The sequence below is a fragment of the Lithobates pipiens genome, unplaced genomic scaffold, assembly GCF_037356315.1.
Source record: "Lithobates pipiens isolate NorthernLeopardFrog02 unplaced genomic scaffold, aLitPip1_a1.2 Scaffold_3, whole genome shotgun sequence".
Taxonomy (NCBI): domain Eukaryota; kingdom Metazoa; phylum Chordata; class Amphibia; order Anura; family Ranidae; genus Lithobates; species Lithobates pipiens.
Window position 1 is genome coordinate 107,285,982 of NW_027507790.1, and position 27,450 is coordinate 107,313,431.

The 27,450-nt window shown below is 40.2% G+C and overlaps 1 protein-coding gene across 5 annotated transcripts in view; it reads right to left on the minus strand.

Annotated features, from left to right (window-relative positions):
* Positions 1-27,450, minus strand: part of MEGF10 (multiple EGF like domains 10) — a 179,894-nt gene that overhangs the window by 75,851 nt on the left and 76,593 nt on the right. For all 5 annotated transcript variants that reach the window (XM_077462151.1, XM_077462149.1, XM_077462148.1 and 2 more), the window contains exon 6: positions 557-803. In XM_077462151.1, the coding sequence (XP_077318277.1) occupies positions 557-803 (247 nt within the window). The remainder of the gene's footprint in view (positions 1-556; positions 804-27,450) is intronic.

The window sequence follows — 27,450 nt, forward strand, 5'->3', positions numbered from 1 at the left end:
AGTAAACTTTCTTATTATAAAACAAATACTGTGAGTGTTTGCAGTCACCAACATAGGGAAAGTAGGCCCAGGCGATGTCACCCTTTCCCTATTGTGATGGCTGAAAATTGTTTTTGAAGTTTATTGGATTCCATATTTATTTCTATACAGACATCTTTCTTCTGCACATTAGGTGGTTGAATGTGAAATGGTTGAATGTGAAGGCACCATGCCTGCTATATTTCAGTCTACTGTAGAGTACATAATAAAATTGAGTTATATGTTCAGCCATGTGTTAATGTTTATTTCTATGGATGGGCAGAATTGAAGAAAAATAATGTGCCCGATAGCTGATCTATAAAGGAATAGTTATCAGAACAGGATGTACTACCATGTCTGATTGATGCACATGGCTGCCATCTCTCCACCTTATATATACAAATTGTTTGTTGTCATTTCATGCCCATGAGAATTCATATGCTACTTTGGTAGGATTTGCTGATATCATCATTTGGAAAAGTAGTCATGCTTGTTGATGAACACATCATATAAGGATTCTCATTTAATTCATACTTACAATGCCCCGGTGTATCCAGGAGGACATCGGCACTCTCCAGTTACATGATCACAAGTTGCTCCATTCTGACACTGACACTTTTGTTGGCAGTCATTTCCATACATGCCCGGATCACAGAGAGCCTCGCAGCGCCAGCCCTTGAAGCCAGAAGCACAGTGACACGCTCCTGTAATGGGATTGCACCGTGCGCCATTTTTACATTGACACCGACTACTGCAGTGTGGGCCCCAATGATCAACATCACAAGCTGCAAAATAATGATGAAAAAAGATGTTTGTATCATGTTTACAGGAGGATGATGGATGACAGTGAAAACCTCGACTTGCACTCAGTACTTGACTTGATCAATAACATATCCTGCAACAAGGAATGCAACTCCAAAAAATTGGAAGGATTGATTGCAGGATATCTGGAGCTACTGACTAAGCAGGAGACAGTATTGGTTGTTTAAGTATACCTGTCTTCGAAAGAGCAGGAGCAATCATTATTAATGAGACTCAATAAAAAGTAATTTATGAAAGCTTGTTCAGAAAAAAAACAGTAGGGTTACTCAAAGTAGCCAATCAGATGGCAGTTACTGCCTATCTGCAATAATTACACTAAATTGGACCACAAAACTGGTTTATATATAAATGTTTTTATATTTTAATAACAGAGGTTAGGTACAGTAATGCATAAGAACCAGTTATATTTTATGTTAATGGAGTTGATAAATGATAGACTATTTTGATTGGCTACTATAGGTTATTTCACTTTGCAGATTTCCCTTTACCTGAAATAAACCCACCTATGTTGTAGAATAGAATATAGAGTCTATAAAATGTATGTTGCAAGGTAAAATTTGGCATCATAACTAAGATTTTACGTGAAAAGTGAAGTCAACTTTAATAAAAATGAAATAGATAAAAACAAAATGTATTTTTTTGTATAAATACAGAACTAGTTAGGGGATAGAAAAACGGTATAAATTCACGTTTTATTTCTTTCAACAGGGTAGATGAGAGAATGGCACAAAGCATTACTTCAGTAGGGCATTGGCCCAAATATAATTTAGTGAAGCAGGTTTATACCAAGCCAACATAAGACACACCACCCAATCAAGGAAAAAATGACTTTACTATTCTGAAATGCCAAATTGTTCCATGTTACAGTGACAAAGTATGAGTATGCTTAAAATATCATGTTCTTCTGGCTGTTTAAAGTAGAACTAAATGCATTTTTCAATTTGGATAGAATAAAGAAGGGTTCTAAGCGCTGTCATTGTTTTTGCCATATATGTCCCATTGGGAGTTTTCCCTTCACTTCCTGTCCCATACCTAAAATAGGAAGTGAGAGGAAATCCCTCCAAAGTGAGGGGATCCCTAGTTGTCACCAGCATCACCAGAACTAGCATCCTCATTCAAAGATTTCCTCTAAACTATTGTTTTGGGGACAATCCGAAATTTGGGATTTTCTTGCACTTTCACTTTTGGCAATACTGGTAAACCTGACAAATAGAGAGGGTGAATTTCCCTAACAGGGGAGCAGAAAGCATTAAAGACCTGACAGATGTTCTAATCCCTCCCTGGTCTCAGGTACTGCTGCTCCTGACTACTAGTCTTTGGAGTGAGATTTAGTGACTTTGGACTTGATAAAACACAGTGGACCAACACCAACAGATGTCATGGCTCCTCAAATCATCACTGACTGTGGAAACTTCACACTGGACCTCATGCAACTTGGATTATGCGCCTCTCCACTCTTCCTCCAGACTCTGGGACCTTGATTTCCAAATTAAATGCAACATTTTCTACAGTCCGTGATGATTTGGGGAGTCATGTCATCTGCTGGTGTTGGTCCACTGTGTTTTATCAAGTCCAAAGTCAGCGCAGCCCTCTACCAGGAAATTCTAGAGCACTTCATGCTTCCCTCCGCTGACCAGCTTTATGGAGATGCTTATTTCATTTTCCAGCAGGACTTGGCACCTGCCCACACTTCCAAAAGTCCCAATACCTGGTTTAATGATCATGGTATCACTGTGCTTGATTGGCCAGCAAACTCGTCTGACCTAAACCCTATATAGAGAATCTGTGGGGTATTGTCAAGAAGAAGATGAGAGACACCAGACCCAACAATGCAGACGAGCTGAAGGCCACTATCAAAGCAACCTGGGCTTCCATAACAACTCAGCAGTGCCACAGGCTGATTGCTTCCATGCCACACCATATTGATGCAGTAATTCATGCAAAAGGAGCCCCAACCAAGTATTGAGTGTATACTATACTGTACGTCATGAGTGCTCAATCTGTGGCCCCCCAGCTGTTGCAGAACTACAAGTCCCATGAGGCATTGCAAGACTTACAGTTACAAGCATGACTCCCAAAGGCAGAGGCATGATGGGACTTGTAGTTCTGTAACAGCTGGAGGGCCACAGGTTGAGCAACTATGCTCTACATGGACATACTTTTCACTAAGCCAACATTTCTGTATTAAAAATCTTTTATTTATTGGTCTTTTGTAATATTCTGAGATACAGAATTTGGGGTTTTCATTAGCTGTAAGCCATAATCATCACAATTAAAAGAACAAAATGCTTGAAATACATCACTCTATGTGTAATGCACCTATATAAAATATATGAGTTTCGCTTTTTGAATTGAATTACTGCAATAAATTAACTTTTTGATGATATTCTAATTTTATGAGATGCACCTGTATGTGGAAAAAAAGAGCTATATGTTTTTTTTTTTTACATAAATGTAACTCAAAAGTTTTGATGGTGTACTATTTTAATACAATATATTTTTTTTTAGAAACAAAGAAAACTATTTATACATTTTCTTTTGTGAACTGATAATGATACTTTTATATCACTGAGCTGTAAGTAAACATGGTGGTTTTGCTTGAGGACACATTTTTGTTTTGGACGATGGGTGGATCAAAGTATTCTGTGAACACAATAACAGCAATGAAATGTTATACCCGATGCATGGAAAAAAGCGGGGAAAAAAGGGATTTACATTCCAAGTGTGTAAGAATAAGCTAAAGTACTGTGTTGCATAAATATATCTGAATTATGGTAGATGAAAGCAGAACTTCATTCTCTCAATCAAAACTATTTTTAAATCGTACGCTGCTAGCATTAGAAAATAGATAGGAAGGTATATTATATTTACCTATTTTAAACTTTTTTTTTTTACATTTGTTCAGTTACTTCGTACATCCCAGGAGTCTTCAGGAGGGGAGAAGGGTTTTCTCAGCTAAGCACACCCCCCTGCCTTGTATGCCTGAGCAAATGGCAGATGGATTCCAGGAAGTAAATGCTATATGAATAATCAGCCCTTAATAAAGATGGCAATGGGCAAAAATTCTACGGGTGTTTTTTCAAAGCGATTTCTCAGCAAAATAAAGCATGGAGATATGGAGGTTGAGTTACTACAATTGGACAGTGCAAAATCCGGTGCATATGTGCATGGTAGCCAATCTACTTCTAACTTGAGCTTGTTTAATTACAATAGATGCTAATTGGTTTCTTTGCAGAGCTGCGCCAGATTTTGCACTCTCCAGTTTTAGAAAATAACCCCGTGGATGGATGGGTGACTTTGCTTTGAATATTAAAAATTAATTAAATAGCATTTTTGGGTTGTTGTGCGCAGATGCAGTGTAGTTCGGCTTTAAGACTGAATTGTCTTTCAAACACATCCCTGTGAGCTAATCAATTTAAGAAACAGAAGCCAGGTCAGGCTCGGTTCACACTGCCGTGACTTGACGCGCGTCTTGAGAGTTCAAAGTCACACTGCATTAATGCAATGGAACCATTCTAATGAGTTTGACTCAAGTCGCAGCGACTCAAAAAAAAGTCCCTGCACTTTGGGGCGACTTCATCACGATTTGCATTGACTTCTCTTAATAAAGTTGCATGCAAGCCACAATGAAGTCACATGGCAAAGTTGCACCTCAAGCAACTTTCTGGCAGTGTGAAACAAGCCTAATTCTGATTTGGCTGTGCAGAGCCAAATCTGGGACATCTTCAGCTACCCAGACCTGGGCTGAGATACAGCAAACTTAATACTTGTTAACAGATGATGATATTGAGCAATAGACCTTGTTCCCCATGCCAGATAGGTGGGTGGGAATCAGATATTTACAGAAACACAAGATGTCTCTGGCCAGCAAGATGAAACATCCTTGCATTAAATATTAAATCTAGAAATGTCACTGCTAAAAAAAGGAAATAATGCCATGGATGTACAATACTACTACAGCAGTCACATCGAACTCTAATGCACCATACACACAAGTGGATTCTCCGTCGGAAAAAACTTGGATGGTTTTTCCGGATGGAATTCCACTCAAGCTTGGCTTGCATACACACGGTCACACAAAAGTTCTCCGAACTTTTGACCATCATGAATGTACAATACTACAACGAGCCGAGAAAATGAAGTTCAATTGTCTCAGAGCATGTGTATGAATTTTGCGCGTCTGAATTTGTACAGACGATCGGAATTTCCGATCTGAACTTTTTATGACTAAAAAACAGAGAACCTGCTCTTAATCTCTTGCTGGCTGGAATTCTGCCAACAAAAGTCTGATGGAGCATACACACGGTCGGAATTTCTGACCAAAAGCTCACATCCGACTTTTGCTGGCAGAATTTCTAATCGTGTGTATGGGGCTTAATAAGAGGCCATGGACATCACCTAACACATAACAGAAACCTAACTCCCCCATGCCACTATGTCTCATTTCTCCTAACAAAAAAGACTAACTACAGCCATTTTTTTAGCTTTGGATAGTGTAGGGAAAAGCTTCTATTTGTGGCCCCACTTCCTGTGACATCAGAACAAGAAATTGTACAGCTGTCCAGACAGGAAGTTCGGGGGAGAAACTACAATAGGGACACAGACAAAAATAAAAACCTGCAGGAAGTTCTAATTCTCCATCATTCTGAAATAAATAACTACACATTTCTAATTCTCCATCATTCTGAAATAAATACCTACACGTTTCTAATTCTCCATCATTCTGAAATAAATACCTACACGTTTCTAATTCTCCATCATTCTGAAATAAATACCTACACGTTTCTAATTCTCCATCATTCTGAAATAAATACCTACACGTTTCTAATTCTCCATCATTCTGAAATAAATACCTACACGTTTCTAATTCTCCATCATTCTGAAATAAATACCTACACGTTTCTAATTCTCTATCATTCTGAAATAAATACCTACACGTTTCTAATTCTCCATCATTCTGAAATAAAAACCTTCATGTTTCTAAATCTCCATCATTCTGAAATAAATACCTACACGTTTCTAATTCTCCATTGCATTTTGGAAAATAAAGCAGAGAGCTAACCTCATTATTGACCTGCTGCTCCTTCATTATCCAGTCTGAGCCTCAACAGAGCTGTATTGTGAACTGCTGCTTTGGGGGAAATGTAAATGGCCAGGACCATGTATGGAGTTTGGCAGGAATATCAAACTGCTGAAATAGGACGACAACATGTTTTGCAGATCACATAGTTCACAGAAACGCACTTCAGTTGTCCATTCAGCTGTTTGCCTACACCTACACTCTAAACCAGGAACAAATGATTTCACTACACTATTAAAGAAAAGCGATTTAACCTGGATCCTGATCTAAGATATTTACACCAATCAAGTAACTTTGATTGATATGAATAAATTAGCCATTACAGCTATATTTACTTATTTCCATCAAAGACTATATAGACACATGATCATCAAATCAACAGTAGCTTGTTGGCCATCCCATTCCAGAACCATGGGCATTAGTATAGAGTTGTTTCCCTCCCTCCCTATGTAACTACAGTCTCCACTCCTCTGGGCAGACATTCTATAAGAATTTACAGTGTGCCTGTGGGAATATGTGCCCATTCAGCCAAAATAGAAATTGTGTTGTCAGGTATTGATTTTGGACAAGAAAACCTGGATTGTTCCAATTCATCACAAAGGAGTTCAGTAGAGTTGAGGTCAGAGTTCTGTGCAGCCCACTTAAAGTGGTTCTAAAAGCAGAAGGTTCTTTACCCTCATGCATTCTATGCATGAGAGTAAAAAACCTTTTTGGGTAAAGCTCTCCCACAGCACCCTCAATACATACCTGAGCCCCATATCACTCCAGTGATGTGCTTGAGAGTCTCGGCTCCCCCCCCCCCCCGGGCTCTCTCTCTCCTCATTGGCCTCACACAGAAGCAGGAGCCATTGGCTCCTTCTCCTGGCAATCACAGCCAGTGAGCTAAGGAGGAGAGAGCAGGGGGGGGGGGGGGCAAGGCAAGAGGCTTGCTATTGGGGGCTTTTGGCAGGGGGGGAGGAGCCACAACCGCTGGCAGGGGATCCAAAAAAAAAGAGGATCGGGGCTGCTCTGTGCAAAACCATTGGACAGAGCAGGTAAGAATAACATGTTTGTTATTTTTTATTTTATTTTAACCTTTAAAATTACTTTAAGTTACTATACACCAAACTCATCTTTATGGACTTGGCTTTGTCACACCCAAACTCAATAATTGGAAGGGCTGTCAACATATTTTTGGCCATATGGAGTAGGTGGTTATCAGCTGATATGAGTAACATTTTTTATTTCTTAATGCTATATTGTTAGTAATAGATGCTCAAATTATTGATCACTGTTTCCAAAACCCTATGCTGTTAAGAGTATTATCAGTTGATGGTGTTAGTACAAATAATTATGTTTTCTTTCCAAAATAAATGATACCGTTTATGATATATTTTTTTAGTTAAAATGACTGTCTGATACATTGTGTGACTTAAATATCAGTGTAATGTAAAAAAAAAAAAAGGCACAACATTTGCGTGAAGAATGTTTTTGATACGGCAATCTGTAATCTACTAATTATGTACGCATTTTTCTAGTAATACTTCTAATTATTTATTCAATGAATAGATGTTATCCAGTCAGCAGTAAAAGCAAAGCTCATTCATCCCACAAGGCTTAGACAAAATGTTGGTGATGACAGGCTCTCCGACAGAACGATTCCACAATTGATTATATAGAGGAGTTAATTTAGTCTTGAGGCAAGGTCTATTTTGTGCAACATGGAGAAATCAAGCTATTTAATGGACTTTACGCAGGGATGGTTTTAAGGCAGATAAACATTCTTGTAGAGCTTAGTTGCAAAGACTAAAAAAACCTATGACTTTATTCCTTTATAATTCTTTATATACAGCATGTCCGAGTCTCCGAGAAAGAGCAAAACAGTGACAGAATGAGACACAGGAAATATCTTTGACCAGCCCAGTCTGTGCAATTGAGAATGACCTCCAGGCAGCAAGTCCAGCTGTTCCAAGAAAAATATCAAAACCACCGATGCCCAAGAGATGATTCAATGGTACTGGAGGGCTAGGAGTGTAAGCTGCTATGTAGGTGTGGTAATGGCATTATACAGAGTATATATGCACTACTTTAAACTCTCCACATTACTTTCCTGACACTAATGCCGCGTACGCATGACCGAACTTTCCAGCAGAAAAGGTCCGATGGAATCATTTCATCGGATATTCCGATCCTGTGTGGGCTTCAGCTGACTTTTTTTTTTTCAAAAAGTCTGACGGACCTAGAATTAAAACATGTTTTACATTTTTCCGACGGAATCAATCCCTATCGGGAAAACCGTTCGTCTGTATGCTGGTCCGACAGACCAAATACGACGCAAGGGCACCTATTGGCTACTGGCTATTGAACTTCCTTTTCTAGTCCCGTTGTACGTCATCACATTCGAAACTAACTAACTTTGGTGTGATCGTGGGTAGGCAAGTCCGTTTGGCCAGATCTTCGTTGGAAACCCCATCGGAAAAACCGTCAGTTTATTCTGATGGAAAGTCCGGTCGTGTGTACGTGGCATAAGGTTCCGGAGTATTTAGGAGAGGGTTACTAAATTTTATGGGGCTGATTGCAGTAGAGAATAGTCACTTGGCAAAGGGAACACGGTGAAGCTGTGTAAAATAGGAATACCCAGTCATGTGCAAGTTCAATTTTAAAAACAATTACAGTGAAAGTTTTTACTTAACGACTTGGGCTTAATAGCATTTTTTTTAACTTTTTTGCACATATGTAAAAATCTGCATAAAAGTACTCAAAACCTCAAGAACATTATATATTCTTCGAAGGTAGAGACCTTGTAGAATAAAATGATAGTAGTTTTTTTGATGCACTATATTTATTCATTTTATTATTGATTATAGATATTTATATAGCAAATACAATTTATGCAGCACTTTACATCTATATTGTACATTGACATCAGTCCCTGCTCTCAAGAATCTTAAGGTCCCTAAAGCCTAGTGCACAAGGGTCAAATGTCGGGGGACATCGGCCAGTTTAATAAAAACTAGGCGACATTTGGCCCATGTGTAAGGCAGACGGTCCGACAAGCCGGCCCTTTGGCCAACTTCTGTCAGACGAGCATGCTGAAAAACAAGCAGCTGACCGGCTCCCGGCCAGCTTCTGTCAATGGGCCATGACTGAAAAAGGTCTGTGGATTGGCTCAATCTCCCTGACAGAACACAAAAGAACAGTAGGGGAGATCGTTGAACCAACGTCGGATCATTAGTGCAGCGGCTTTGAATATATTGAAAATAGTGGTGTACCAGGCTTAACTCACATTCAAACGCACAATAAGGCCAGGTTAGGCAGGCAGGAGCCAATTAACCTATGAGTATATCTTTGTAGTGTAGGAGGAAGCCCACACAGGGAGAGAGAGAACAGGCAAACTCCAGGCAAGTAGTGCCGATCTGGTCTCTGTTCACCAGCTGCATTAATCGCTAGATCGTTTCCTCGGCTCGCCAGTAAAAACGGTAAGCCTGAGAAACACCGGCGAGCAGGGAGTGGGGGACTGAAAGCGATCCAGCGGCTAGAGAGACAATCGCTGGCTGAAACAAAATATCAGGGTTATGGCTGATATCTTTATTCATAATGCTGGTAAACCACAAGCCACAACATATATATACATATTGCAGTCCGAAAGTTTAATTTATTTTATAATTTTTTTTAAATGCAACTTTATTGCTGTCACAAAAGGTTTAACAATCCCCCATGTGATATCATTGGGCAGGTGGAAGGTACTCTTCAAGGAGACATTGGTAATCTATTAGACCCCAGTGTTGCCCCTGCCCTCTAAAGCAGCTAACCAAATACAAATCTGGTCGGTTAGCCACTTCCCTGGCTGTATAAGCCAGATAATTACATCTCTTAGACCAGAAGTAATGAAATCATTGTAATTTCCAGCTTCCCAATCAAAAGAGATCGAGAAGCAGATGTTTCTTGGTCTCCTCTTGCTCACCATTCTGAAGCCTTCAGATATGGTCCCCAGAAAGGGCATGAGAGCTTGGTAACTACGAAGGGGAAGTGCCAATGGGGGGTAGCCTACACCACTGCACTTTAAAAGTGATCAGGCAGCTATTCAGCTGTCCCTATCACTTTTACTTTACAACAGGCAGCCTGCTGAAGAAAACAACACAAGCTTATGGCTGTTTCTGCAGCCATGAGCTTGTGCTTAACCCTTCACTCTCTTATTATGTACATCCAAAAAGCTGAAGTAGTTAAAATGATTCTAAAGGTTTGGGTTTTTTGTTTATTAATAAACATGTCATACTTACCTGCTCTGTGCAATGGTTTTTCACAGAGAAGCCCCAAACCTCTGCTTCTGGGGTCGCCCACCAGCATTCCTGGCTCCTCCTCATTTCTGAGCTCTTCTGCAGGCTGACTCCTAAGCTGAGCTATGTGTGTCCATTACCACGCATAGCGCAGCTCGGCCCCCCCATCTCACTGGATTTGACTAATGGCAGCAGAAGCAAATGGCTCCCTCTGCTGCCTTCATGTCCAGTGGGGGCACAGTGCTGGATTTAGGGATTGAGATCAGGCTCAGGTAAGTATCTAGGAGGGGTGGGGGCAGGAGGAGCTGATCATAGAATGTTTTTTACCTTAATGCAGAGGGTGCATTAAAGTAAGAAGGCCTTCTGCCTTTACAACCATTTCAATGATGATATTTATGCATGATTGGATAATTACAGCGGAACACAAAAATCTAACTGTTCTTCAAATTTACATCAGACCAGCTTGGCTTTATGTAATTATCTATATTTGATACCTAGAAGACCACTGGGGATGTCATACAAGGCTACATATTGTTAGGACATTGAATATACTTGTATTAACTGAGCATTTAACAACCAAGACCCACATGACATCACCCGCCGAAAGACTTCTAATGGCTTCTGTGCTGAAGATTAATGCAGGAAAATCTCATTTTCAGAAATATGTCTAATATATGCACTCTATAGTGACTACAAAGTAACACAAGGAGCACAGCTGTTTTTCCCAAATGAAGATGTATTTGGGTTTCATGCCGTCAGATGGAATTCCAGCTCAACTGAGACTATAAGGTCTGCTTTGTAACGTCAAGGTCAAACTTATAACCAATTTTCTCTAACCAGTCGACTTGTAACCCCATTTTCTAGCTAAACACTCTATTAAGGTATGGTAATGTATCCTCTTGGTGAAGTTATATCCCCATAAGGCACCTCCTGTTGCCTGATTACCACCCAGCACTACCTAGTCTTATTTCACATGCTTTTATTTCTAACATTTCTTGATGTGTTTTCTTTGGCAGTTTGGAAGAACCTTGGAAACGACTCTCTCGTTATGATCTCTTAAGGAATATAAATGTAATTTGTACATTTCCACTTATTCTTTTCTGCGAGGGCAACTCCTCCAAATTTCCAGCTTGAATAGTCCAAGTTCCTCCCAGCTTCTAGAATACTGTGCTACATAAAACTTTCATCCCCATTTCTTTTTCAACCTAAAGAATATACATGGAAGTTGGGTAATGCAAAACCACATCTTAATAAATTGTGCTTTGGATACATTTTTTAATTCCTACTTCTGCTATATATGGAAAAATTGCCAAGAAACTTTATAATGAGATGCACTCTAGAGAATCCCTCCGGATAAGATTTTCTTAATATTTAAATCTGCAGATTAAAGCAGAGCTCTACCCAAAAGTGGAACTTTTGCTCATTTGTCCCCCCCCCCCCCGCCCCCCTACAAAGCCACATTTGGCACCATTCTGGGGAGAGGGGGGAACGGATACTGTCTTTGACAAGTACCCTGTCCCCACTTCTGGGAGGCTGGGCCATGGCGAATTACGTCAGCAGCTCGGCTCCCTCCTCCTCCCCCTGTCGCCGGGCCAGTAGGAGAGTGCAGGGACCTGGCGCAAAGCCGTAATACTTCACTGCCGTGTTCCCTTACCGCCAATGGTGGCAGCACCCAACAGCTGATGGAAACATCAGCTGCGGTGCCGACATCGCTGGACTCCAGGACAAGTAAGTGTCCTATTATTAAAAGTCAGCAGCTATAGCATGTGCAGCTGCTAGCTTTACATTTTATGGCAGCGGTGCAAAAAAAATGTATATTGGTGTATGCATAGATGTACTATTTTTGCAATGATGCTTATATTGCTAAAGGCACAGATGAAATACATATATGAGAGCTGTTTGACTGTGAAAAGATTTGCAGGAAGCATATTTTTTTGCTTGTGATACTTACGGTTCTTGTCCCTCCCTCATTGGACAATGAAAACAAAAGAATCTCCTATTATTCTACTCTCTCCTCCTATCAGCATGCTCCTTGAGCACGCACGACAGCAAAACAGATTGGTTCCCTCTGCTGTTTTCCTTCCCCAGCCTATGCTGTGCTCAACAGAGGCTGATAACAGGTGTCATTAAGAAACGTACAGAACTCTGGATCAACTGTGGGTATAGGCTTGTATGTATAGGATTGTATCATTTTTTTTTCTATTCTATTGATTGAACTGGATGGACTTGTGTCTTTTTTCAGACTAACCATGTAATACTTATTATGAGGTATTCATGAGTACAGAGCTTCAATTAGTGGCTTTATACCTGCCTGGAGTTTAATTAAAGTGGAACTTTAGGCCAAAAAGCCATACTTTGTTTTTCCTGCATTAAAGTTAATTACCTGCCTGTCCGCCCCTGGACAGTGAGCCGTCCACCGCAGCTCACTGTACAAATTTGGCAATGCGCATCTGACTGAACTCTCATGCATACGCAGGAGTGAGGTCATCCCTACATGGCCAATGAGAGCGGCCTTTGATCGAGACCTGAAAGCCGGCTGCCTGAATATGTCAGTGGGGAGCTTGAAGATGCCGCATCGCTGGAGCCACTGGTGAAAATAGTTCAGCTTTAAAAGCTAGTCATACAATGGCTGTACTTGCAAACCATTAGGATCAGAGTTCTCTATAGCTAGGTTTCTAACACAAGTTTTTGGGGTATACAGCTCATATTAAAAGGGTTCATATGATTACTAAAGATGACCACAATCTGAAGAAGGCGTGGTTATTCAGAGGTAGAAATAAGGGGTGATGGCCTCGAGAAAAATCAGACATCCTGTTATCTCAAAAAAAATGACAGACCAATGCATCTACTATGAGGTTTATTTTATATAAAGAAAACAATGCAACGTTTCTTTTCTGTATACATAATAAGTCTATGGCTCAGTTTACACGCAATGTGATTTTGCTGCAATTTTCAGTGCAATTACATAGTGCAAATTTGATGTGACTTGGCTGTGTTTGCATATTACAACTAGCACCCATTTAGGTTATGCTTAATACGTTTTGGCAAAAGCTAATTGTAGCTGGGCAAGCCAGGCGAGTAGCCTGTCATTTCTGCATTCTTCCATCATATGCAATCTCATTCTCCTGCAATCCTTTTCATCACCATGTTAGCTGGTTCCAATTGCCAAAGTATTGCATCTACGGATGAGTGCATGCAGATCCTCAGACATTTCTTGGGTCAGTTTATTGTAATCCTGTTATGGGTCACACATAATGTACTCTCTAGACCCTCAAACATATATTTTCTGTCTTTAATGCATTTCTTCTAAAGCCATATTACCATCACTCCAATGACTCCATCACTAGACAAATACTCAGCAACTTGCTCCAGTGCACTGCCATATTCTTGATTAAATGTTGCCAAGCCACCACCATTGACTAACTGCTGTTCTTACATAATCATGCCTGCCTTCCAAGCAGGGTCCAAATACAATTTTTTAAGAAGAAACATTGGAGTATTATTATCATTCATGATGGCCACAGATGGATAGCTTTTTTTCCCATCAGCCAGCAGGATCCTCCTTACTACACTATTGCATTCTGCTGTCAGAATACAATGATCAGTGCTGCAGTCTTTTGGCTGCAGGTGCTGATCGAATGGAAATTTTCCAATATTCTTGCTTGAGAGAAGCCAATCATTAGATCAACTTCTCTCAAGTGGGAACAGCCAAAGATGGATCGACATTCGATTGGTCCCTGCTGAACTGGCCCAATTTCCATCTATGGTCATCCTACCAGTGTATGGCCAGCTTTACACAGCACAGGCTTCAGGAATGCACTCCTACTGACCCTATATAGAGTTGTGTGTGCTTTTTCTTTATGGGATTACACAAAACTTATAAAACATAAAATAGCATGAAATGTCTGACTTTAGTATAGTTGCCGTGTTTACTGGTTAGCTTTAGTAGCTCACTGAAAGATTCACCTGTTGCCTGAAATTGGTCTTTTATCTTACCCCAATGTCCCATGCAAACACAGCAAACCAATGGCCAATCAACATTTTAGTTACTTTGTTATAATTAATTACTATTGTTGTGAATACTACTTCAGTAAATAGTATTGAGCTGTTACGGTCATTGAGTGTGGATGAAAGAAGAACTGGGAAAGTCAAGGACAAAGTACACAAATGTTCTCTACGGTATCATGCCGGGAAGTCCAGCTTGTAGCCAAGCCAAGCCACAGATGAGAGTGTTTTCATATCTAGAGCATGACATGTTTTTTATCAAAACAAGAAACACCAACCTTCTTGCCCTACATAAAAGCCCTGGATGTTTTGAAACCCAGTAACAAATGTGGATTTCATTTCATCCCTTTTGTTTCTCCAAGATTAATTTAGTGCATTGTGGATTTTCTGCCCCTATGGCGACTATGCTCTCGTGCACACAGTCCTGTTTTGTAAGGGAGCCTCTCTATTGAGAAAACTAGGACATTCTGTCATTTTGTCAATGCTTTCTGAGCCATGAAGATCACACACAATAGAAATGTGCAGTTTTGTCTCATTCTTTGAAGATTTGCAGCTATTTTTCTGTAGTGTGCACTCTAGACCTTTCTGTGTCAGGATTCATATTCCCCGAGGTGGAAGCTTACTACTCAAGCACGCACATATTGTAATACAATTCCACAGTATGGAAGAATTTATCTATGGCATCTTTACATTGAAAGGAAAACATACAATACACAGTATGTTCTATTATAATAATAAAACAAACATTTGTATAACAACAATCATCAGCAGCTAAAATATTAGTAGTAGTAATAATTAGTATTATTATGAAGAGGGCTGGGATGAGGCTACTGAAGTTTTTTTTCAAGATATTATTAGTACCGCTTATAAATTAATACAATTTAAGTTCATCCATCATTTGCAATATACCCCGACTAGGTTGGCCCGTATGCGGTTTGGGTCTACATTCTCTTGCCCCTGTTGTGGCCTTGGGGGGTGTGGACCCCCTACATATGTTTAGGGCTTGCCCAATTCTGTGTATTTTCTGGTAAGATATATTTTCTTTTCTGGAAACTACTTTACAACTTCTGGTCCTACAAACCCTAGAAGTGGGGCTTTTGAGGCTTCTTAATGATTTCCCCCATGCGCGCCTATACTTCGCTTCTTGTTTTTCTATACCTGAAAGGTTTTTCTGTTAAACTGGAAGACATACCTACATTTAAGTTGATCTATCAGGGCCGGGCCTGTCCTAAGAAGTTTTTTAAAATCTGGTAGCTATGGCTCGATATCTTGGTTTCTTCCTGGGGGGATATTACTATATTACAATTGTCTTCCTCCCTCATGTAACTTTTCTTGATAATATTTAGTAATATATACAATAGCATTGAATAAAATCAAACACCATAACATGAGAAAATTGAACACTGATAGCCGTGCTCCTGTCAATAATTATATCATTGACCGACTTTCATATGTTTACCACATGAGACTTGATAGCTGGCACCCTATGAATCTGTGAAAACAAGTAAAGTGTCCTTCTAAAGTCCTAAAGAGTTGTTATACTTCATACACCAATTACCAGGGTCAACACCATGTGAGTCCTGCTCCCTTAGGGGTACAAACTCACCAAAAGCCTGCTATCACACACCTTCATTTTTAAAGTACTGCTTCAACCATCTCTTACAGGGGTTGCTTGAACCAGGATCCCTTCCAGGGGTTAGGTTAACCGATGTTAACCCAGTGATTGGTGCGTGAAGTATAAGAACTCCTTAGAACTTTAGAAGGAAACTTGTTTCTGGGTCAACATCGGTTAACCTAACCCCTGGAAGGGATCCTGGTTCAAGCAACCCCTGTAAGAGATGGATGAAGCAGTACTTTAAAAATGAAGGTGTGTGATAGCAGGCTTTTGGTGAGTTTGTACCCCTAAGGGAGCAGGACTCACATGGTGTTGACCCTGGTAATTGGACTTTAGAAGGACACTTTACTTGTTTTCACAGATTCACAGGGTGCTAGCTATCAAGTCTCATGTGGTTAACATATGAAAGCCGGTCAATTATATAATTATTGACAGGAGTGCGGCTATCAGTGTTGAATTTTCTCATGTTACAATATTTGATTTTTATTAAATGCTTTTGTGTAGTATTTATGTTACAGCGGCAGCTTTTTATGTGAAGACGCTATTTTATGTCAATGTATTCTTAATAACATTTGTATATGTTTGTGAATGCTCTGAGGCACATTGGCGCTGAGCAGTGTGTTGTGGCCAGTGTTACCACACATTAGCATTTTTTTAAATATTTAGTAATAGTAAGTAACTTTTCTGTTGTCTGAGTGAGGGAGGTTGAAATCGGCACTGGTTTGAATGTTGTGTGTATACTGTAATAATAATAATAATTATTATTATTAATATTATAATACAGGATTTATATAGCGCCAACAGTTTACGCAGTGCTTTACAATATAAAAAAGGGAGACAGTATAGTTACAATACTATAAAATAAAACTGGGTTAAGAGGGCCCTGCTCAAACAAGCTTACAATAATAGTATTAGTAATTACTACTAATAGTAGTAGTAGTCATCAATAATATTATGATTATTAGTATTATTATTAAAGTGGTTGTAAACCCTTACAACCAACTTTGACATACAGGTAAGCCTAGATTGAGGCTTACCTGTAGGTCCAAGAAATATCTCCTAAACCTACACGGTTTAGGAGATATTTGCCGAAAGACAGGCACAGCTGTCTACGGGGCATGCTCAGTGCGACTCGCGCATGCGCAATAGGGAACCGTGAAGTGAAGCCGCAATGATTCCCATTCCCAAGGTGGCAGCACCCGAGAGCCGAGCGACAGATCAGCTTTGGGTACCGACATCGCGGGCACGCTGGACGGGTAAGTGTCCATATTTTAAAAGTCAGCAGCTGCAGTATTTATAGATGCTGACTTTAAAAAAAAAACAAAAAAAAAACGGCAGAACTCCCACTTTAAATTTAAAAGCAGCGGCAAGCCTGCTGATATCACAGGTTTGCTGATGTGACCAAACACAGCTGCATTTAAAATTAAACATCAAAACAGTGTTACGGACTTCTAAATACTGCATTTTAGCGCCGTCAGCTCCGCTTTACTGTCACTTTAGAGGCACTAGCAGCCGAAAGGGTTAAAAGCGCTGCTGGCGAGGCGCTTCGGCAGCGCTGCCCATTGATTTCAATGGGAAAGGGCGCTTTAGGAGCCCTGTATACACCACTCCTAAAGCGCCTCAAAGAAGCTGCTTGCAGGACTTTTTTTGATGTCCTGCCAGCGCAGCGCCCCAGTGTGAAAGCACTCGGGCTTTCACATTCGGATTGCATACGAGGCATCTTTCAGATGCTTTGCAGGCGTTATTTTAAGCTCTAAAGCGCCTGAAAAATGCTTCCAGTGTGAAAGGGGTCTTACAGCCTACATCACTCTAAGGCTGGCCATACATAGTCGAACTTCTAAAGAATTTTCTTTTGAAAATCTAAATTTTGTGCATTTTGTGATCCTATGGTGCCACCATTGATTTCGAATTTTGGCCAATCAAGCCTTCAGTTTCACCTCCTGTTGATACAGAAAATTATTTTGTGGTTGGGAATCTTTTCCTTCCGGGAATTTTCTTTTCTTGCACATGCACATTTCTTTTTCGATAACATTTCTCGCATGATTCTATCATTATTGATTAGAAAATGATTAGTTTTTCAAAAAATTTCCAACATGACCGATTACTGAAATTCAATGGCCGCACGAAAATCAGCTGTTGCTGCAGCCCACCAATGGTGCGAAATTCGAATGGAAATTGTTAGATAAGACTTTCAAAAGGAAATTATTTTGAAATTCGACCCATGTATGCCCTGCCTAAGCTTTAATAATAACACACGGGTTCTGAAATATCCATGTTTTCTGCTAAGGATACATAAACATTGCAACTTTGAAATATCATGAATAGTATTTTAAAAGTGATCCTGATCATGTCTGATGGATGGCTTGATAGAGTAGCTCCCGGCAATAAGTTCAACACATCTGCTATCTGCTCAGATTACATTGACTGCCCCATTGTGTTTGCTCAATAAATCTTTATTAGACTAATTTAGTCCACATGGATGTCGGCCTGCATATTCCTGTGTAGTACACAGCATAGCGTAATACAATCTAAACCTTATTTAGCCAGGATTTACAGTATAAACAAAAAAGGACTATCATCCTGAAGCATACACAGTTATGATTATGCCAGTTGATGCCAAGATAACTAATATTTTCTCAGAAATCTCAGTATTACATTATCAATATGTGTGTGTAGCCAAGTCCCGGAGCCTTTGAGGCCTGATGGTGACCCCCAGAGTTAGCGCCAGCTGACATCCTTCTGTGTAGAGTGGGTTACAAGGCATGGTGGGTGTGATGCAAGGTGGATTAATGGGCGCCAGACACTTCTTGAATGCAATTGTCTCTTGAACAGAACTGTGGGAGAGAGGGTTGTGGCCAGGACACCCTTAAGTAGATGCAATGCTAATTGGCAGACTCTGAGACTTCTATAGGCAGACAGCCATGCAGGGAAAGGCATCCAGCTAGACACCACATCTGCAGTAGTAGGACCGCTGTCTCCTATGGCAACAATCTTGAAACAAAGATTGTAATAAACTCTTTCACTTCTTCTACAATCTCCTATTGTAGATCTTCACTCAGCTGAGCTCCCAGCCTATCACTTAGACTTGCTGATCCACTGCCACTGGATCCCCTGAGCTCTTCTAATCTTCTTGCTCAGTATCTTCCTCAAGCGTCACCCCCATGTCCCTGCTGGGTCTCTAGCTTGGCGCTCATAGATACACCTCAAGCGTCACCCCACTGGCCTGCTTGGTCCCTGGCTTGGCACACAATAATGCTCTTCAAGCATCACCTCCACTGGCTGGATCCCTGGCTTGACACCTGCTGAAGTTTCCCAATTCTTCACCATCCTCGGTTAGCGAGAATACTGCTCTGGTACTTGCTTCAACTACTCACAGTGGTCCCTAGTAATAAGGCAGATGGTTCCTTAGTGGCGACAGCTTCCCCTCTACCTCCGACCATGACAGGTTCTCCAGTCAGCAGAACCATTACTTCTGGTAAGACTGCAAGCCGCAGTCACAAAACTGCGCTGCTCTCTTGCTCCTGGATCGGCCCTCAGACATCCTAGCAGCCAGATGTCCCTGGGATAGGCCTCAGGTCTCTGGCCTAGCAGCCCAGGGCAACACGACACACGTCCACTCAGACAGCTGTCCACGTGGCACAGACCCCGATCACCTGTCTCCACCCAAATAAATAGGCTCTCCCAGCAGGCCAAGGGACCCAGGGAAATCCCTGCTCATTGGCTGAGACACCTCATTCATTCCTAGTCTGCCCTTTCAATGCTCTTGTCTTATTTAATGCCACCAGATACCCAGCCATCTAGTGACAGAAGCGAGACGTGCAGCAATTCCAGAATTGGGGTGAAATCAATTGACCGCCTATCAATTGACCAAGGCAACTATCACTTGGCAAATAAATTTACAAGCAACCCTGCCTAAACATCAGGGTGCTACATGTGTAATCTGAAATTGCAGCAATAAGATGTCATCTTAAACTTAGTAGCAGATAGCATCACATGCAACAAATTAATGCAGAACTATACATACAGCAGCACTTCATTATCAGTGTATCTGAAAGTGAGGTTCACCTAATGCAGCCTCCTGTGATGGTGTGGCAGTGATGCTGCACTGCTCCTGAATTCAGAGCAGAGTTGCCACTCCCACATAGGCTGAGCCTGCTTGTACTACAGTGGAATGAAAAAATGTTTGAGGGGACAAGACTGTTGGCATTGTCACTGCTAATTCACAAGACTGCAGCCTGTCAATAAGCACCTGGCTACGCCTAGTCCCACTCACTGCTTTCTGGATTGATGGCACTGCCACTGTTATACAATTCCTCCCACTGTGAGCTGCTGTGCCTGGAAAGGGGAGCATGTGAGACACAAAGGAAGAAGGATTTGGCTCTCACTTAGGGATGATATAGGAATTGTTTATGTTTATTTAAAGTGGTTGTAAACCCTTACATTTACCCAGTGAAGTGATTGGCCTCAAGTGATACACAGAGATGAAACAATTACTTCTGCACAAGTTGTACCTATGTATCTGCAGTCCTCTCCTCTACAACCTTCTAAAGCACACAGATCCAATGCTATTTCTTAGCCCCAGCAGGCAGGGGGCAAGGATATGACATCACACACTGCATAATCCTTAGCTGCTGTGCAGACCACTGCAACGGGAAGTGTTTGCATCTATTTTTTTGGGAAGATGCCTGTTCTACAGTGTGTGAGCATGCGTTCTGAAGGAATGGCATACCCGTGCTGTTCCTTCAGAGCCGTGCCGTAAACAATGATATGACAGCCATTCACATCGCCGAAGCCCGCAAACCCAGGAAAGAAGATCGGGTGACTATGGAAGCACCTTCAGCGGTGACACCGCGCCACTGAAGGGCTTTGTTTTCAGGTAAGCCTGTCATAATATACTAGTAGGCAATGCATACTAGCATTTTATGACTTAAACTGCCTGGGGCCATTTTTTACTACCGCTTTAATGAAACAAGCATCACACTGCCCCCTCAGCGCTGGTACACAACATACACCAGCCTACACTGTAAAATGCTGAGAGCTGGTATGAACAAGTACCTAAAGCTGAGCTCCAAGGATGAAAAATCCTTATGCTTGCAGTGGGTCCTCCTTGTACTGCAAAAGTTGACTGTTGTTTTTGCCTAGGTAATGAGGAAGAAAATTATATTACCTTACTCCCCACTCCCCTAGCAGCCTAACCTCTGAAATGTTGGCAGGCCCTCATCCTCCTTACATGCAACACAGGACTGCAGTTCCTGCATTTTACAGGATGAGGTCAGAGAGCTTCAGCTGGTCCTCCATCAAAAGAAGAGGTTGGGGGGGGGGGGGGGGGGTCTGGTCACACAAAGAGCAGGAGGCCTACATAAGCAAAAGAGCAGTTATCCCTTGCAATGGGGAGTGGGACCTACTGCAGCAGTAGATATTTTCTAATCAACAGACTTAAATTTAAAAAATCTATGAGTTATTGTGAGAAACCTCTATTTTGTTGTACAGACTTGAAAGCTTAAGAACAGAGATCTCACTTCTGGAATCTCAATATAAAAAAAAAACTCTTTATATAGCATTTACCCTAATCTGATATTTCATCTTTGAGTCGGCTAATTCTTTTTTTGGATTTATTTTTTAAAATTGGTGGCAACAATCATGTGCTGAAGTAGATTGTTTTACTTTTTTGTTGACTTGGATACAGCAGAAAACTATATAGGATGCATGTGATACAATGTGAGGCACAGCAATGTTCTAAAAATGTCCAATATGTGTAAATGAAGGGAATAACCAAATTACCATAAGGCTATAGCAATGTATTAGTAAATGTCTGTAGCATGTCCAATTCCAACAGATTAGAATTCATCTGGAGCCAACCAACCTCTTTAGCTTTCCGGTTTGTGTCCCTCAATTGTGTGCAGCTTGGTCATGTGGAAAGGATGAGGGGTATTAGGCAGTGTGTAATCCCCAACATCCTGCATTATGTCACATTCCTCCTCTCCTGTGATCACATTCCTTCACATTGTCAAAGTTACAGCTCTGTTGCCCTATTCTACAATACATGCCCTGTACCTGAAGCCATGCCTGCCAACCCCTTTATCATATAGTCTGAATGATTTTACCATACAGCCGGACCTTATACTGTATAAATGCTATTCCTAATCTCTACTGATTGCTTTGTTCTGATGATGGCTACATCCAGTATGTACTAAACATGGGGATTGAAAGACCATGTTAGATACAAATAAGGATCCATTGAGATTCACTATATACAACAAGGGATCTCATGTTTTATTTTTAAACTCGATCTGCTGTCTAAACTCCCCCAATGTTATGTTACTAGATGTAAAATGTACAAAAAGTAAATTAATACTTCTTCCATCTGCAGTGACTATGCAGTGGTTAGGCAAGGATCACATTCCCTTTGTTAATACAGAGCAGCCCAAATCTCGCAGGGAGATGCTCTTGCAGTGAACCCGAGTGTCTTCTTGTGAGGTGTCACCTGCTTTGCATTTCCCAGGAATGGTCCGCGAAGGATGGTCATGCCACACCTGGCAAAGTGGAAGATGGGGGTAAGGTAAGTACAATTATAACTTTTTTTTTTTGGCAAAGGTACATTTTGCACCTAGTAAAACTGGGTGATTTTAAAGGAGCAGAGGGCCTGGACAGTATATGTGGGTTCACTACAAAGGTTCACTACAAAAGGGCTTCAAAAACCTCTTTGCAATAAATATCTTATTTGTTAAAAGTTTGAAGGAGATAAGAAACTAAATGCATATCCATTAGCTCCCTGGAAGCTGTTCTTGGGAAGCAGGGGGTGTTGATCACTGAAAGTCTATAATCCATTAAATGCTAAGCCCTAGCTGCCTGCCCACCACCACCAAGCAAGACATACCCAAAGAAGAAGAGGAAAATCATTTTTAAATAAGCAACAGCAACTCCAGGCAAACAGAGTTACATTTTTTTTATATAATATATATATATATATATATATATATATATATATATATATATATATATATATATATATATATATATATATATATATATATATATATATATATATATATATATATACATACATTCTAGTATAGCACTTGAATAAATATATAATGTATAAAAATCTTAGTGTAAAGTAACTTGAAGAAGGATAGGTTTAGATGACATGGGTTACATAAGGTAACTTGGGGTATACGGGTAACTGCCAAAGACCTCAGTTTTAAGGTTATGTTCTCTTACTTCATGATGTGCAAAACAATGAAACCAATGTAAGCAGACAGGAATTTTATAGAACTATAACATGTTGGTGACGTTAAACTGTATAGTCCGTATTTTATCCCTGTAATTTTACACTTCTATCACACATTCCAGGCTGGTCCACATAAGTTCAGCATTAACACTTTAAGCCCAAATTAGGAGTCTCTTCTGTCCACATGCTAGTCATATTACTTATGGATGGCATGATGAGATTTCGAGCAACCATTGAAACTGGAGCTCATTTTGTACGTCTGCATGAGCCCTGGAATGTTTCCAAGTCAATGTCTCGAACTGTGATTCAGCACCCAGAGAGCAGTTTGCTCCCTCATGGATAATCCTCTCTGAATGACAAGATGTCAATGCAAGACTCAGACTGGTATGTAGACACATTATGGAGGTGCCATTGAATCCCCATAGCTGGAGAAAAGCATGTATGTCTTCTAGGTATCTAAATATATTTCAATTTACACTTAAAGGATTGTCAGCTCCTGATCATATATTATTCCTTTCCTGACAGCCATCTGTTAATCTGGTATCATGGACCACTTACAATTTTACATCTGCATTTGTCAGTTTACTTAAAGTGTTTGTTACCTCAACACTTCATATTTCTGATATGTGGCTGCTGTGCCATGTATGCAAAAGTATCCTGTTCTCTTTGTATTGCTTCCTTTGTGTGAAATCCCTGGGGATCATGCCTGTCCCTTGGCTTTCCTATTTAAAACTAACCACACTAAGCAGGAGCGCACACTATGGTCAGTTCTCTAGCTATGCTGGGACCTCCTCTAATGATCAGATGTGCCCAGACACGTCCCCACGCCACAGCCATTCACTGGTAAGCTTAGTGTGCTGCATATATATATAATATATATATATAATATATATATATATATATATATATATATATATATATATATATATATATATATATATATATATATATATATATATATATATATATATATATACACACACACACACATATACACACACACACACATTATATATATATATATATATATATATATATATATATATATATATATATATATATATATATATATATATATATATTTATTGATTTATACACAACAATGTTTTGTCTTATTTTACAAGGTGATCATATACAATCACTGTAATATGGGAACAGTTTACTTATTTTACTAACAAGATTTAGGGCCTATTCACAGTGTATACAGTGTATAATGTTCCCTGGTGCTCTGTGAGCTCTATTCTGTATGGACTTAATCCACTACAATAAATAGTAGAGAGAAGAGGGTAATTTTATTTACAAAAGATGTGTGAAAGAAGGGGATCCCCTCCATGATATTCTATACAGAGGTCTTCTTTTTAGAATGACTATAGTGTAGAATTGTATGTATATACAGCCAAACTTTTTTTTCTTTGGATACAGTTGGAAAGGATTAAAATCCCTGTATGTTTTTTTTTTTTTGGCTTCAGTATAAATCACACAATTAGGAAACATAAGGGAAATACAAAGACACCGAATATCAAAAGAGCCAACTTCCCTAAACGACGAACCTTGTTATGCCGCGTACACACGATCGAATTGTATGACGTACTTAGTCCGTTGAAACACATTTCAACGGACAATCCGCTCGTGTGTGGGCTTCAGCTGACTTTTTCAGCGTGAAGTCCGGAGTACTAAGAATTTCGGTTTGCTCAACAATCTTTCCGTCGTACTTTGGTTTCAGTGGACAATACGGTCGTCAGTATGCTAGTCCGATGGACTAAGAATGGCGCATGCCCAGAAAGGATTTACAGGGTGGAAGCGCTCTGTCTTGTAAAACTAGTGTTCGTATTGAAGCTAGCATATTCGTCATGCTGCTAATTTTGTGATCTTTTAATATAGCACATTCTTTTCTTCTTCATAATGCGAGAAAAGTGAAGTTGCTTTGCTGCTTATATTCACACAGAGTTATCACAAATGTCTTTATTCATCCTCATCTTATGATTAATATTCCAATTCGAGAATAAATAATAAAAATAAATAATGGACGAATTAAGCTGAAGTCTGAAAAGCGCGAATCGTCTCTAACCAAACTTCCACTAACACAAAGTCAGCAGAAGGAGCCCAAAGGGTGCTTTGCTGTGTCTTGGACTTCCTATTTCTAGTCCCGTCGTACGTGCTGTACGTCATCGCGCAAGCTTTCGTCGGACTGTTTGTGTATCCGTGTGTGGTCAAGTCCGTTCAGTAGAAAGTATGCCGGATTGTCCGTAGGATTGTATGACGGACTAAGTACGTCATACAATTCGATCGTGTGTACGCGGCATTAGAAGATATAAATTGGGATAAAATCTTAGGAACAAAGAACACGGAGGAGAGATGGGTTCGCTTTAAGAGCATATTAAATAAGGGTATTAGCCAGTGGATCCCATTGGGTAATAAATTTACAAAATTACAAAAGTCCTGGATGGCTTAACGCCAATGTAAAAATGCATATAAAAGCAAAAGAGAAGGCCTTCAAAAAATACAAGGTTGAGGGATCATCATCAGCATTCAAACTTTATAAAGAATGCAACAAGAAATGTAAGGGTGCAATTAGGGCAGCGAAGATAGAACACGAAAGACACATAGCAGAGGAGATAAAAAAAATCCCAAGAAATTCTTTAAGTATGTAAACAGTAAAAAAGGGAGGACAGACCATATAGACCCCATAAAGAATGAGGAAATACATCTGGTTACAAAGGACGGGGAGATGGCAAAGGTATTGAATTTATTCTTCTCCTCAGACTTCACGAGGGAATCGGGGGGCTTCAGTAACCAAAACTGCAGTGTTCATCCACATAACACATCATAGGAAGCACCCTCATGGCTAACAAAGGACAGAATTAGAATTAGATTTGGGAAACTTAACATTAATAAATCACCTGGACCGAATTGCTTGCACCCGAGGGTACTTAGAGAACTCTACTGACTGGAATGGTACCAGCGGATTTGGAGAAAAGCCAATATTGCACCAATATTTAAAAAGGGCCTAAAATACATCCCTGGGAATTACAGACCAGTTAGCCTAACATCAATAGTATGCAAGCTCTTGGAAGGGATGATAAGTAACTATATACAAGATTTTAGTAATGAAAACTGTATCATTAGCAGTAATCAGCATGGATTCATGAAGAATCATTCTTGCCAAATTAATCTATTTACCTTCTATGAGGAGGTGAGTTGCCATCTAGATAAAGGAAGGCCCGTAGACATGGTGTATCTGGATTTTGCAAAAGCATTTTAAACAGTTCCCCATAAACGTTTATTGTACAATATAAGGTCTGTTGGGATGGACCACAGGGTGAGTACATTGATTGAAAACTTGCTACTAGGGTAAGTTCAGAGAGTGATGATAAATGGGGAATACTCAGAATGGTCAGGGGTGGGTAGTGGGGTCCCACAGGGTTCTGTGCTGGGACCAATCCTATTTAATTTGTTTATAAACAACTTGGAGGATGGGGTATTTGAGGACGATACTAAGCTAAGCAGGGCAATAACTTCTCCACAGAATGTGGAAACCTTGCAAGAAGATCTGAACAAATTAATGGTGTGGGCAACTACATGGCAAATGAGGTTTAATGTAGAAAAAATTTAAAATAATCCATTTGGGTGGCAAAAATATGAATGCAATCTATGCACTAGGGGAGAACCTCTGGGGGAGAACCTCTGGGGAATCTAGAATGGAAAAGGACCCAGGGGTCCTAGTAAATGATAGGCTCAGCAATGGCATGCAATGCCAAGGTGCTGCTAACAAAGAAACAGAATATTGGCATGCATTAAAAAAAGAGATTAACGCCAGAGATAAAAATGATAATTGTCCCACTCTACAAGACTCTGGCCGCACCTGGAATATGCGGTCCAGATCTGGGCACCAGTCCTCAGGAAGGATGTACTGGAAATGGAGCGAGTACAAAAAAGGGCAACAAAGCTATTAAAGGGTCTGGAGGACATTAGCTTTGAAGAAAGGTTGCGAGCACTGAACTTATTCTCTCTGGAGAAGAGACGCTTGAGAAGGGATATGATTTTGATTTACAAATACCATACAGGTGACCCCACAATAGGGATAAAACATTTTTGCCGAAGGGAGTTTAACAAGACACGTGGCCACTCATTAAAATTAGAAGAAAAGAGGTTCAACCTTAAACTATGTAGAGGGTTCTTTACTGTAAGAGCGGCAAGGATGTGGAATTCCCTTCCACAGGCAGTGGTCTCAGCGGGGAGCGTCGATAGTTTCAGAAAACTATTAGATAAGCACCTGAACAACCACAACATACAGGGATATAGAATGTAAAACTGACATATAATCACACACATAGGTTGGACTTGAAGGACTTGTGTATTTTTCAACCTCACCTACTATGTAACTATGTAACATACACAAAAAACACATTCTAACGTATATCCT